Source organism: Scyliorhinus torazame, chromosome 4 (genome assembly GCF_047496885.1).
Source record: "Scyliorhinus torazame isolate Kashiwa2021f chromosome 4, sScyTor2.1, whole genome shotgun sequence".
Classification (NCBI taxonomy): Eukaryota; Metazoa; Chordata; class Chondrichthyes; order Carcharhiniformes; family Scyliorhinidae; genus Scyliorhinus; species Scyliorhinus torazame.
Genome location: NC_092710.1, coordinates 219,932,973 through 219,948,026, shown reverse-complemented (window position 1 = coordinate 219,948,026; position 15,054 = coordinate 219,932,973). Strand labels below are relative to the sequence as shown.

General features: G+C 53.4%; 1 protein-coding gene across 6 annotated transcripts in view; it reads right to left on the bottom strand.

The window, feature by feature from the left end:
- The window catches only part of tbc1d32 (TBC1 domain family, member 32), a 452,053-nt gene that overhangs the window by 43,047 nt on the left and 393,952 nt on the right, over positions 1-15,054 (bottom strand). For all 6 annotated transcript variants that reach the window (XM_072499364.1, XM_072499359.1, XM_072499363.1 and 3 more), the window contains one exon: positions 1,217-1,371. In XM_072499364.1, the coding sequence (XP_072355465.1) occupies positions 1,217-1,371 (155 nt within the window). The remainder of the gene's footprint in view (positions 1-1,216; positions 1,372-15,054) is intronic.

The window sequence follows — 15,054 nt, the reverse complement described above, 5'->3', positions numbered from 1 at the left end:
ACAATGGCAAATAACATCTAACTGTGGTCATTTTGGACTAAAACTGGGAAATATTATTATATAAAAACTGGTGGAGCCTTTCAGCTGCATTGATATCCCACATTCATCAATTTAAAGAAAATACCCAATGGATTTATGTCACCACCATCCCTTTCAAAGAAACAACTATCCTCACTATCTTACCACTCAAAACCAACTGATAGTTAGGAAAATATCTCTCTGCACATTCAATCCCCATTGAACTCTGTGCATGTTGAACAAAGGAGACAAGGAAATCGAAGATTCAGATTGAAGTAGCACTGTTTTTTAAGTGTATTCTTTGGTCTTTATTGCACATGGTTTGGTGTTTGATGTAGAAAGATCAAAATGAAAACAAACATAAGAATACAAGAAACTGAAGCCCTTTAAGCTGGCTCCACCATTCAGTAAGGTCATGGCTGATCAGATTGTGGCCTCAACTCCATTTTTCTGCCGGCCCTATGATCCTCGACTCCCTGTATATCAAAATCTGTCAAACCCAGCCTTGGATATATTCAATGATTCAGTCTCCAATGCTTAATGAGATAGTGAATTCCAAAGATAAATTACCTTACTAAACAAATGAGCTTTTCTCTCAAAGTGGTTTGGGCCTCTCACCAATGACTCCTGTGGGAAGCCTGATGAGTTTTCCCATTGCTGGGTTGAAATATGGTAAAGTAGAAATTACACCATTCGCTTTATGCTAGGATATGTAGTTAGTCAATGTCCAATATCTCATCCAAGTAGGAATTATTCATGTATGAATGTTGACAGTAAAAGGTAGGTTTTCCTGAACAGCATGTTTATTGGATGAAATGTGCCCGGATTACATTTTGACTTGTGGGTCGGATTAACTCTGATAGTGAAGGCAGGCTCCTTGTACTACTTGCATCTTTGCCCCAGAGGGAAACCAACAATCTTTTTTACACTGAATTAAACTCTCAAAATGCAACAGTGGGAATAGCCATTATAAACCTCTGGATTAGTAGTCTATTAACATAACCAGTACTCTGCTCCTGTCCTGTTGCCCACTGGCACAATGCCAATGATCCCAGCTCTCAAAATGAACTTCTCCTCCCATCATACTGCGGCTGAAGTCCTCTGGGTGTGGTTGGGTGGTGTATCTTAAAATTTCCATATAGAATGTAAGAAAAAAAAGTTAATAGTTAATTCCAGATTTTACTTCAGGAAAACATACAGACGAATGCAGACGGGGCAGCCAGAGAAATGCCGAGGTGAGAAGGCTTGAAAATTGTTGCAGAAATTTGATAGTTCTCTCTCCATCCCCTGACATTATCAAAAATGCAGTAGAGGCAAACCAGTCATGTCCAACATAACCTCCCTGTTGACAGCCTGTAAGCTGCAGTCAAGGAAATCTGACAGCATAAATCAATTTTGAAAAACACATCTTTGTTGTTATGTTTGCAGCACTGAATTTGATTTCGGATTTCACATCTACTTAAGTGCAAAGCAACTGTGTTACGTAGGTCTACAGAATGCATGTTTTTACATCATCTTTACATAACTAAGATGAAAAATATGGTAAATATTAAGCAGCTTAATTAACAGGATAAATATAAGATAAATGTTCCATTAAATAATGGATCAAGTACAACCCAAATGTACCCGGTTTAGATCTTATCAAGTCATACGTTTGAAGTAACTTATAGTACGTATATATCGAGTGTTTTAAGCACAATGGGGTTATTGCAGTGCCTCAGCTTGCTGGAGAACCAGCATACCTTGGGTGCCTCCTCAGAATCCCCCCAGATGATTGTCACGTAAAAGTTTTCAATTAATTCTCAAAATACCCTTTAAAATCTTCTCTCGTAATCAATCATGCTTTCCTTCCATTAGGGGTCTGCATTCCAAACTCCATCCAGTTTCCAAAAGACTCATGCGAACAGTTTCCATCCACTTTTGCCAGCAAATCCACGCCAGGTTTTACACCAACCCCTTTTTAGGATTTATTTGACATGGCTGCTTTTACACACACACATTACAATCTCCATCTGGTTGCTCTACAATTATTTCAATTAATGTCTCACAAACTGTGGAAAGACATCATAAACCTTAGAACTACTTCAGGTATTTTTCTGACTTCCCACTAACCAGCTCATTTACAGTTCTGCTCCCAGTTCTTCTTTACTCCTTTAATAGGCTCCCTGGAAACTCCTCTTCATTTCTCTAGCTTCCATAAGAAGCTTCCATTTAGATTTCTGGCACTGGCTTCCTTAACCATTACTCCATTGTATGGCTTTTCTTCAAGCAAAACTGAGAGAGAAGTTCCCTCTCTAGCTGCCTGCCCCCAACTACTGTAGCTTCCAGTTAAAACCAAATAATAAAGGAAAGGTATTTTTCCACTTACAAGGGCATCTAGTTGCTAAGCAATTAGATTTCTTCTTCATGCTGCAACTCTCTCTATCACAGTTGGAACTTAACCAACTCCCTCGTACATACAAACACTTTTGTCTAGCATGGATCTAACTAAAGGTCATTTCTAGGCACAGAAACATTAAATTAAACCCATCTAATACTATAACTTATTTCTAATATTAACCCGTACAAATATAAATTCCTTAAAATCACCTTTGGCTTCCTATACTAGTAAAGCATGGGTTCCAACCTATGATCACCTCACTGGTAAATTTCTGGAGGCCAAGAATTTTGCTACAATGGGGAGGAATAATGAGAAGCAAACATTCCTGGATGCTCATGCGCACCTCTCTGTCAACTAAGAACATCATAAACAGAGGCCTGCCAGCAGAATGTTTTACTATAATTCTTAAATAGGTAAGACCGGATCATATGAAAAAAAGTCTTGTTAATCATTTCAAAAAGAAAATGCCTGTAGGTTAGTTCTTGACCAAAATTATTTTGCACTGTACGTGTTGGGTTTTGATATCAAATGTATTTCTGAACGTTAGAAGCAAAATGGCTGAATTCTCTCTGTAGCTAGAAGCAATTTTGCAACAGAGTTGCATAATAAGTTGGATATTAAAATAATCAAAGTCATACTGTGCTTGCAACTGTCCGGTTGAGATGGGTCGGAAAATATATATAAATACCTTCGTCAGCCGGACTTCTTTATAGAATTACGATTTCCCTGATTTTCAAGATGGACAATTGCTGGGCTGATGAAATAGCTCCAGATGATCACATGCAAGCTTCTGAACAGTTTGAAAGTGAAGAAAAGGGACGGCACGGTGGCGCAGTGGTTAGCATTGCTGCTTCACAGCGCCAAGGACCCAATTTTGATCCCGGCTCAGGGTCACTGTTCGTGTGTAGTTTGAACATTCTCCCCGTGACTGCGTGGGTCTCACCCCCACAACTGAAAGATGTGCAGGGTAACAATAATAATCTTTATTAGTGTCACAAGTAGGTTTACATTAACCCTACAATGAAGTTACTGTGAAAATGCCCTAGTCGCCACACTACGGGTACACTGAGGGAGAGTCAGAGTGTCCAATTCACCTAACAAGCACATCTTTCTGGATTTGTGGGAGGAAACCGGAGCACCCGGAGGAAACCCACGCAGGCACGGGGAGAACATGCAGACTCTGTGAGACAGTGACCCAAGCTGGGAATCGACCCTGGGACCCTTGCGCTGTGAAGCAACAGTGCTAACTACCATGCCGTACCGTGGATTGGCCACGCTAAATTGCCCCTTAATTGAAAAAAAACACAAAGTGAAGAAAGGCTAATGGTTCACACCTCCTGGAATAAAACACTCCTTTTATTGCAGAATCATTCCAGCCAAACCAACCCAATGGTCTGCAGATGAGATGTGTGCCCCAGCCAGCTATGAACAATTCCTAGTCTCCAGTGTGGTGCCAATGGCTTAAGCACTATCTGTTTCAACACACAATGGTTTTCAACTAGGGGGTTTTGTTTCGTCAATCTGAAACCAGTGTCTCCAAGAACAAAAGGAATCCTGACTCCTATTAAACACCTCAAGATTTCAGTCCTGGGAAAATACATCCTTTGTCAAACATCTAGAAGTGGAAGTAGGTATGTCACATGACCTCTCCCAACCTGCTAGAACTTGTAATATTGCAATGTGAACCTGTGGTAAACACCACTGGTTACACACTACGTGTATTACGGTACTGCCACTGTACTACAGTTAACACAGTAAATCCCAGCCTGCTGGCTCCTCCCAGAAGGCGCTGTATTAAAGTGTATGCTCTTCCACGCTGCTTCCATTCTGGTTCCAGCTGCAGGAGGCTCAACATCTAGTGCAATAAAGCCTCAATAGTTTCACCATTTTGTCTCATAGTCATTGATGGCACATCAATTTATTGCATCTTCGGAGCTGCCATCTTGGAACGCATCCCAGGACCTCTCCTCGCCTGGCCGTTCACGGGCCACCGATACCTCTGCTACCGCCGACCAGCCCAACAACTCCCGCAGCTCGCCTCCATCACCCTGGATCAATCTCGACCCCGCAACCTCGCGACCGTTACGACGACTGTCAGGATCATCGGGCATGAAACGACCTGTCTCTTCGACTCCGGGAGCACAGAGAGTTTCATCCACCCTGCTATGGTAAGGCGCTGCTCCCTCCCGGTCCTCCCCGTCACCCAGAAAATTTCCCTGGCCTCCGGATCCCATTCCGTACAAATCCGGGGTACTGCGTCACGATCCTATCCGTACAGGCGTAGAGTACAGCAACTTCAGACTCTACGTCCTCCTCCACCTCTGCGCTGCCTTGTTACTAGGTCTCGATTTTCAGTGCCACCTCTAAAGCCTTACTCTGAAGTTCGGCGGCCCCTGCCCCCCTCACCGTCTGTGGCCTCACTTTTCACAAACCTCACCCTGGACAGTAAGCCCTTCGCCACGAGGAGCAGACGGTACAGTGCACACGACAGGACCTTTATCAGGTCAGAAGTCCAACGGCTTCTGCAGGAGGGGGTCATTGAGGCCAGTAACAGCCCCTGGAGAGCTCAAGTGGTGGTAGTTAAGACTGGGGAGAAACACCGGATGGTCATCTACTACAGTCAGACCATCAACCGGTACACGCAGCTCGATGCGTATCCCCTCCCAATCATATCTGACATGGTCAATCAGATTGCGCAGTATTGAGTCTTCTCCACAGTTGACTTGAAGTCCGCCTATCACCAGCTCCCCATCCGCCCAGAGGACCGCCAATACATTGCATTCGAAGCAGATGGCCACCTCTATCACTTCCTTCGAGTCCCCTTCTACGTCACCAATGGGGTCTCGGTCTTCCAGCGAGAGATGGACCGAATGGTTGACCAGTACGGGCTGCGGGCCATGTTCCCGTACCTAGATAATGTCACCATCTGCGGCCACGATCAGCAGGACCATGACGCGAATTTCCAAAATTCCTCCATCCCGCCAAACTCCTTAACCTCACCTACAATAAGGAGAAATGCGTTTTCTGCACCAACCGCTTAGCCATCCTTGGCTACGTTGTGGGAAATGGAGTCCTAGGGCCCGACCGCATGCGCCCCCTCCTGGAACTCCCCCCTCCCTCACTGTCCCAAGGCCCTGAAACGATGCCTGGGATTCTTCTCATATTACGCCCAGTGGGTCCCTAATTATGCGGACAAGGCCCGCCCCCTCATCAAGTCCACAGTTTTTCCCCTGACAGCTGAGGCCCGCCGGGCCTTCAACTACATCAAGGTGGACATCGCCAAAGCCACGATGCACACGGTCGACGAGGCCCTCCCCTTTCAGGTGGAGAGCGATGCATCGGACGTGGCTCTGGACGCCACTCTCAACCAGGCGGGCACACCCGTGTCTTTCTTCTCCCGCACCTTTCATGCCTCCGATATTTGGCACTCCTCTGTCGAAAAGGAGGGCCAAGCCATTGTGGAGGCTGTGCTACATTGGCGGCATTACCTGGCCGGCAGGAGATTAACTCTCCTCACTGACCAACGGTCGTTGCCTTCACGTTTAGCAATACACAGCAAGGCATGATCAAGAACGACAAGATCTTGAGGTGGAGGATCAAACTCTCCACCGATAACTACGAGACCTTGTATCGCCTGTGGAAGCTCAATGAGCCCCCAGATGCCCTATCCCGCAGTACATGTGCCAGCGCACAACTGGACCGACTCCGGGCTCTCCACAATGCCCTCTGTCACCTGGTTCTTCCATTTTATCAAGGCCCGCAACCTGCCTTACTCCATCGAGGTCAGGGCCGTGACCAGGGACTGCCAAGTCTGCGCGGAGTGCAAACAGCACTTCTACCGGCCAGACAGAGCACATCTGGTGAAGGCCTCCTGCCCCTTTGAGCGCCTCAGCATGGACTTCAAAGGGCCCCTCCCCTCCACTGACCGCAACATGTACTTTCTCAATATAATTAATGAGTACTCCCGTTTCCCATTCGCCATCCCATGTCCCCGACATGACGTCTGCCACGGTCATCAAGGCCCTACACAGCATCTTCACCTTGTTCGGTTTCCCCACCTACATCCATTGCGATCGGGGATCCTCCTTCATTCCCAAATTCATTCTCAAATTCCCAAACTCACTCTTGGTCGTGTCTCACTCTGGCTGTGTCTTCTCTGGCTCACTGGGAGAACTCACTCCATCCGGTCGCTCCTGTGCACTGCTATTAATGAGACCCCTCACGAACATGTGTTTGCCTTCCCTAGATGTCCACCACCGGGGTCTCGCTTCCAACCTGGCTGACAGTTCCTGGGCCCGTCCTCCTCCAGAAGCATGCAAGGAGTCATAAATCGGATCCCCTTGTCGAAAAAGTCCTCCTCCTCCATGCGAATCCACAATACGCCTACGTGGCACATCATGACGGGCGGCAGGACACAGTCTCCCTCCGAGACCTGGCACCCGCTGGGTCCCCACCCACAACCACCACCAACCCCAACCTGGTACCGTGCCCTCCCCCTCCGGTTGCCTCCCCCGCCCCTGCGCCGTTCACCCTCCCACCAGTGACCCTCACCGCAGCCCCCACCCCAGCAGCATCCGTCCCCTCACCGAATCCACTACTGGGTGAAGAGGGAGAGGACAACACGCTCCCTGAGTCACAGGTACCCACATCGGCACACACACCACAACCAGGACTGAGGCAATCACGGCGGAGGGTCACAGCCCCGACAAACTCAGTCTGTAACGTTTTTCACCCCTGCTGGACTTCTTTTTTTTTTTAAAAACAGGGGTTGAATATGGCAAACACCACTGGTAACACATTACATGTATTACGGTACTGCCACTGTACTACAGTTAACACAGTAAATCCCAGCCTGCTGGCTCCTCCCAGCAGGCGCTGCATAAAAGTGTATGCTCTCCTGCGCTGCTTCCATTCTGGTTCCAGCTGCAGGAAGCTCAACTTCTAGTGCAATAAAGCCTCAATGGTTTCACCATTTCGTCTCGTGGTCATTGATGGTACATCAGAACCTGAACTCAGGCAGTTATGGATTGACCTCTGAAGAGAAACAGTAGCTCGAGGCAAGCAGTCTTGGCTGTCTACAATCTTACCATCAAGCACTTGGCAGCAGAAAGCACTCTGGCCCCTTATCAAAACTGCAAACTACTGGAACATTGGAACTGGTGTGTCTTCAAGGCTAACTCAGCTCCAGTTGTGCCTCTTCGCCTGATGGAAGCCTCGTTTCTGGAAAGACAGGTCACCTTGCAACAGTCAACCTCCCCTCTGAAGAAACATTTCATTGGACTTTTGATTCTGGACACACGTAAACACGAACTTGCATTTTTTTTTGAGGTCTGCCCTGAACTCCTTCCTTTCCCTTATTCCTCTTTGTATTGCATTGAGTGCAAAATAAAAGGGGCGTAAGTTGCAAAATCCCTTTCTGCGCGTTGTGGACGTGTGAAATAAACCAAGCCCTTTTATTTTATCTTACCTCAAGTTTGCTGCGCTACTGACACATAAGGATGAGAGTGTTGGGGTAAACATACCACCCCTTATAAAGGGAGGAAATCAAAAAACAAAACACATTTCGGTTTACGGATGGATAGAAATCAGGGCTAATTAAATTAACCCCCTCCTGTCCATAACACAGCATTGTAGAGTACCAATAAGTATGGTGGCATATTTATTTCACTCATGAAGCTTGTTTCATGACTTGAGTAAACTCAATAGATGTCAAATGTGTGATAAACATAGTATTACATCAAGTATTTCTTCTTTGCAACTAGCATTATGCATTTAATGTGCTATTTTGAATAGCAAAACAAATGGGATGTTGGGTGAATGGCCTATACAAAGTATATTGGGCACGATTCTCGGCTCCCGCGATTAACTGCCCATGCCGTCGTGAACACCGTCGAGTTTCACGACGGTGCGAAACGGCCCCGATCGCGATCGATTCAGGGCCCGAAAATGGGCTAGGAGCGGGACCGCGAGGAACTCGGGGGTGGGGGGGGGGGGGGCGTGCCGCAAAAGCAGCGTCGCAAGCGCGTGGCGCTCGAATGACGCGGCGCTGCGCCATAAATGGCGCGCTGTGGGGCACACCTCCCGGTCCGGGGAGCAGTGTCGGAAGAAGCTGCACGACCTCACTTGGGCTACCAGGGTAAGTGCCATGAGGGTGCCTCCGGGTCACAACCAACCCCCCCCCACCCCTGTGCACGGGGGGGGGGGGGGGGGGGGAGTGGGGTGGGGGGTTCAGGGTGCACAACGTTGTACTCGACCCACATGAGCACCGGGACCCCCCTGGATAGATGCCATGGCATGGCTCCAACTGTCTCCTCACCCAACATTAATATAGCTTATATCTGCACGCTCTGATGATACCCGCCTAATTGTGATGCTTTATCCAACCCCCCCCCCAGGACAAGACAGCTCACAACCATCGTGAGCGTATGAGAACCGGACGGGGTTGTCCTGTGCTGCACCCCCTAAATGTTCACGAGCAGAGGGCCCTGAACCTCGCTGGAGGATCTGCCACCCAGGAGGTCGCGACATGCCAGGTCGGGGGCACAGAAGCAAGTGAGACAATCCTGCATGTCCCACACCGCCCCCCCGCCCCCCCAACCCCAACCCGTCATCGGCCCCTTCACACTCTGGCCACTGCACCCTCGATCCCCTCCCCCCTCACACTCATGCCACTGCACCCCCGATCCCCTCCCCCCCAGGCACTGCCCCCACCATCACCATACACCTGGCCCAGCGTGTCTAACGAACCCCGTATCGTTGTGTTCCCCAGGGTCAGCCGCCGAATGTCTAGGGTCGTCTCGGCCAAGACAAAGCCGACCATCTCCAACCTCAGGCGCACCCAGGGACGCACGCCAGAGGGTGGCAGTTGGTCGGACAGGAGGGTCATCCTCTCAGTCTGGGACGTTGGACGGGGACGCACATACGACGGACAGAGACAACACTGAGGGGCACAGGACGGACAGTGACGATAACGCACAGAGAAAGGCCACACAGTCCACGGATTCACCTATAGGGCAACATGACACAGGCTGCATGCACCTTGCGGGGGACCAGTACACACCAGACTTTCTAACGGACGATGACCTCGAGCTAGCGGCACTGCTGTCTCCCACACCATCCACCATCGCAGACACTCACCTCGGTTGGGCAGATAAGTGATGAGGCTCCCGGGTCACGGTCTGGTGCGCACCACACAGCCGAGCAGGTACAGCAGGTGGAGTTTGGAGCAGCCGAGGGGTTGGAAGGTCGGAGGGCAGCCCAGGCCCAGCAAACAACTGCTGCCCAGACAGTTCCCGGGTTCCTGGATGTACTTGACCCACCCGGACAACTGATGCATGTGGACACCGAGGGACTGAATAACGGGATGAGGGCCATCTTCGAGGACCTGCACAAGCAGTTGGAGGGTCCATTCGCGTCCAGGAGCAGGGAGTGGTGCCGCTCACCGCAGCCACACAGGCCGACACTGCACGGGTGGCGTCCGCGGTGGAGGCAATGGGTGAAACGGTTTTGGCCATTGGTCAGGTTCTGCAAGTAGTTGGGCTTCACGTGCACGCGTCATCCATGGCCCAGGAGAGGGCTGTCCTCTCACAAGCAGCCATCTCACAGAGCCAACAGGACATTGCCGCCGCTCTCCGGGCCCTGGCCGAGTCTCACCATGCCATGGCCCGGTCCCAGCAGGCGATGGCACAGTCACAGCAGTCAGTCGCGGAGAGCATAGACCGCCTGGCGCACGTGATGGATGGCGGAGCGCACTCACAAGTTGAGATAGCACAGTCCATGGCAGGAATGTCGCACTCCATGGGCTCCGTCTCTGCGAGCATTCGGACCGTGGTCAATACTGCTGCAGGCCTCCAGGACTGAAAGTGCCAGGGGCGTCATTCTCCGACCCCCCAGACGGTCGGAGAATGGCCGTTGGCCGCCGTGAATCCCGCCCCCGCCGGTTGCCGAAGTCTCCGGTACCGGAGATTGGGCGGGGGCGGGAATCGGGCTGCGCCGGTTGGCGGGCCCCCCCCGCCCCATCGGATGGGCCGAAGTACCGCCGAGAAATTGCCTGTCCCGCCGGTGTAAATTAAAGTAGGTATTTACCGGCGGGACAAGGCGGCGTGGGCGGGCTCCGGGGTCCTGGGGGGGGGGGGGGGCGCGGGGCAATCTGACCCCAGGGGGTGCCCCTACGGTGGCCTGGCCCGCGATCGGGGCCCACCGATCCGCGGGCGGGCCTGTGCCGTGGGGGCACTCTTTCCCTTCCGCCTCCGCAACGGTCTCCACCATGGCGGAGGCGGAAGAGACTCTCCCCACTGCGCATGCACGGGAAACTGTCAGCGGCCGCTGACACTCCCACGCATGCGCCGCCCCGATATGTCATTTCCGCGCCAGCTGGCGGGGCAATAAACGCCATTTCCGCCAGCTGGCGGGGCGGAAATCCCTCCATGCCGGCCTAGCCCCTCAATGTTGGGGCTCGGCCCCCAAAGATGCGGAGCATTCCGCACCTTTGGGGCAGCGCGATGCCCGTCTGATTGGCGCCGTTTTGGGCGCCAGTCGGCGGACATCGCGCCGTTTGGGGAGAATTTTGCCCCTAGTGTCGGAGGTGTGACGGGGCATGTCTCCGATCGCACCTCCGTCCCACAGTGAGGCCCGGGGGGCCACCGGGCTCCCTGATGGAGGAGGTGGTTCTGAGGCCCGTCCCGGTACCTCCAGCAAGGGATGTCCCGGCACACTCGGCCTTCCCCCGTTCCGTCCCTGGCGCATCTGGTGGGCAGCGGGCAGGACAGGGTGGCACCACGCTATCCAGCACGCCCGCCGAGCAGCCTGGCCCATCGAAGCCGGGCCGCCACAGGAAACGCGTGCCGACGGGGAGACATGTCGCAGGGCATGATTCTCAGCAGTCCGCCTCCACTCCTGCTCTACCATCGGGGGAGACACCTAGACGTAGTGGTAGGGCCCGTAAGGCAAAGAAGTTAGGCACATAATAAGTTGGCACGGGTGCAGGGCACAGTTTAGTTGTAGGGGGCAGGGCATCTGTATGTGAATGTCACAAATAAACTCACTGTTGCACTTAACTTGTAAGACTCTGTGCTATGTCCGGTGCCGGGGGCTCGTGAGGGTGACCGAGTGGCGCTGTGGTTAATGAGCGGTTCAACTTCGGTGTCGGATGTGCTGTCCCTTTCCCCCCTGCCTCCCAAAATCGAACACCGTAGTCCTCGGTACTCCGACGCCAGCTACCCCACACGGGCACGTGATGAAATGCCCGTTACAAAGGCTGTGACCACCGGAGTGCATGGTTTAACTATAGCCATGAGTCAGACCTTGGCTGGCGAATCTCAGCTCACAGCTCATCGCAGAGTGGGCTGTCATCATTCAACATGGCACTGATCACAACCGCTTACACAATCATCAATGTTGTGCAATCCCGTAGTGCCGCAGTGGTAAGGTGATGTGGAATTAATGCAGTGTACGCGGTACGGGGGTGGTGGGTGCGGGGGGAGGGTGCAGTGTGGTGCTCGTGTGCAGGACTGGCGGTGCAAGTGGCGGTGTTCAGCGAATCCCTCCCCCATGGTGCGTGAACCGTGCAGCCACCAACGCGTCGCGTGCCTGCAGTCCTCGACGGTGCCGTCGTGCAGCCTCCTGGACGTAACCAGCACCCGGGCAGTGTCTGTGTCCTGCGCCCCTCCCCCCACCCTGATGCACGCCATCCTCCTCCTCCTCCCCTTCGTTTGCGTTAGCTCCGGTGCCGTCGGGTCCTCCTTCCGACTCCTCCACCAGTGCATCTGCCCTCTGCATGGCAATGTTGTGCAGTGCACAGCAGACCACAACTATGCGACCGACCCTGTCGGGCCGGTACTGCAGGGCCCCTCCTGAGCGGTCCAGGCATCTGAATCGCATCTTCAGCAGGCCGAAGCACCGCTCCACCACACCCCTGGTTGCTGCATGGGCCTCGTTGTATAGGCTTTCCGCGTTGGTCTGAGGCCTCCGTATTGGCGTCATCAGCCATGACCTCAACAGATAGCCCCTGTCGCCCAGCAACCAGCCCCTCAGCCGGGGGGGAGGCATCCATCGAACATTGCGGGGATGAACGACTGTGCCAGAATGTAGGCGTCATGCACACTCCCGGGGTACCTTGCACACACGTGTATGATCTTCATGTGGGGGTCGCACACCACTTGAATGTTCATGGAGTATGCGCCCTTCCTGTTCATGAACACTTCCCTGTTGTCTGCAGGTGGGCGCATGGGGACGTGCACACCATCGATGACACCCTGGACCATCGGTATCCCGGCCACCTTGGCGAATCCACGTGCCCGTGCTTCCTGCTGTGCTCGGTCCTCGGGGAATTTAATGTACTTGTCATCAATGGCGTACAAGGCGTCGATCACGGCCCTGACGCACCTGTGGACCGATGCCAGTAAGATCCTGGATAGGTCCCCGCTCGACGCTCACCGGTAGCATAAAAGTTTAGGGCCACCGTCACCTTGACGGAGACTGGTATAGCGTGTCCTCCACCCATTCCAAGTGGTGCGAGGTGCGCCACGAGGTGGCATATATGTGCGACGTTCTCCCTGCTGAACCGTAGTCTCCTCCTGCATGTCATGTCCGGTAGGGCCTCGAACCACATTCTGTCACGGTACACACTAGGCCTTGCTGGTCGCCTGTGGCGCCCTGGCAGCACCATCAGTGGCTCCTCCTCCTCCCCCCCCCCCCCAAGCACTTCGATATCAGTGCCCGCTTCCTGTGCATTCCTCGCCATCGGGGGGTCAATGTTCCCCTCGGCATCCCCCTGGACATTTCGGGCCTGAGCGCCTGCGGCCTGCGCGGCGACGACGGGCCACTCCGCGGCCATCCCCTCTGCTGCAGCAGCAACCGCTGCATCTGCAGACACTGTGGGCCGTCTGAGTCTACGCTGCCGGATGGCCACCTGAAGAGCTGTGGCTCCAACCACGGCAGTGAACATTGCTGACTGGTTGGCATACATGGTGACCTGCAGGAGGGTGGTGGGGGGCAGAAAAACGACATGTTACACGGAGGTTCTTCCACACCTCGCCAGCCGGGTTGCATGGGATACCTGTGCGCCCCGGTGGCCTGGTCGCGCTGCAGATACGCAGCCAGCCGAACACCTGGTCATTGTCTGCGTCCAACAGTCAATTCACACCGTCCTCCTCACCACTGTTCCACTCGCCTGTGCCCATCAGCCACACGACAACCTACGGCCGTGTCCTCGTCACCGTCCTGCCATATCAGGGCGGCTGACATGTGGCATCCGCGGATGGACGACACCCTCCACACTCTCCCTCACCCCCCTCCCACCTCCACTCTCTCCCTGAACCCCCCTCCCACCTCCACTCCCTCCCTCACCCCCCTCCACTCCCTTCCTCACCCCCCCTCCCACCTCCACTCCCTCACCTCGCACGACTGGCTGAAGATTTTATTTACCAGGTGTGAACGGCAACAGTGTGAACTGGGGTCACGCTGTCGGGACTTCGGCCCATCCGGGCCGGAGAATAGCGGGGGTAGCGGAGAATCACCATTTTGGGTGTCTCGGGCGATTCTCCGACCTGCGCCGCGCAGAACTCGACGTGGCCGATCTCGCCGCTTGGGTGAATCGCGGGAGGGCGTCGGACCGGCGTCGTGTGGAAAAATGGCGCGCCAGGCGATTCTCCCAACCGGCGCGGCATCGGAGAATCGCGCCCATTATTTCTGGTCATCACAGTCAGTGTGTGAATCAAGTTTTTTTTAGTTTGAACATTGAACTTGGATATATCTTGGGCGCGATTCTCCACCCCCACGCCGAAGTGGCCGCGCCGTCGTGAACGCCGTCGAGGTTCACAACGGCGCGGTACAGCCCCGGTCGCGACCGATTCAGGCCCTGACAATGGGCCAGTATCGGGGCCGCGTCATCTACCCGCGCGAGGCCTTGTCGCCCGCGTAAAAGCAGCGCCGATTAGATGACGAGGCCGGCGCCGCATAACGGACGTCATCCGCGCATGCGTGGTTGCCATCCTGTCCACATCCGCCCCGCAAGTAGATGGGGGACGGATCTTGCGGGGCGGCGGAAGGAAGGACATCCTCCTTCAGAGAGGACGGCCCGACGATCGGTGGGCACCGATCGCGGGCCACCCCACATTTAAGGTACCCCCCGGTGCAGGATCCCCCCTCGCCCTCCCACAGGCCGCCCCCCCCCAGCGTTCACGCACCGCCCACGACTGTAGCGACCGGGTGTGGACGGCGCTGGGGGGAACCCGCAGTTTTGGCCTGGCCGCTCGGCCCATCCGGGCCTCAGAATCGCGGGGGTGCCGGAGAATCGCCATTTTGGGTATCTCCGGCGATTCTCCGGCCTGCGAAACTCGACTGGCCCGTTCCCGCCGCTCGGGAGAATCGCGGGAGGGCGTCGGACCAGCGGCCCAGGCGATTCTCCCAACCGGCGTGAGAGTGGAGAATCGCGCCCCTTATTTTCTGTTTGAGGCCAATTGTAACTAAGAATATCATTTTTGAAGATGCTGCAGCTGACTGGACTGTGATTTGATCAAAACAGCAATAACAACTAATATTTATATAACACATTTAACATAATGAAACAACCTAGGTGCTTCACAGGAACATTATAAAACAAAACATGACAAAGAACAACATAACGAGAATTTAGTCAGATGGCAAAAAGCTTGATC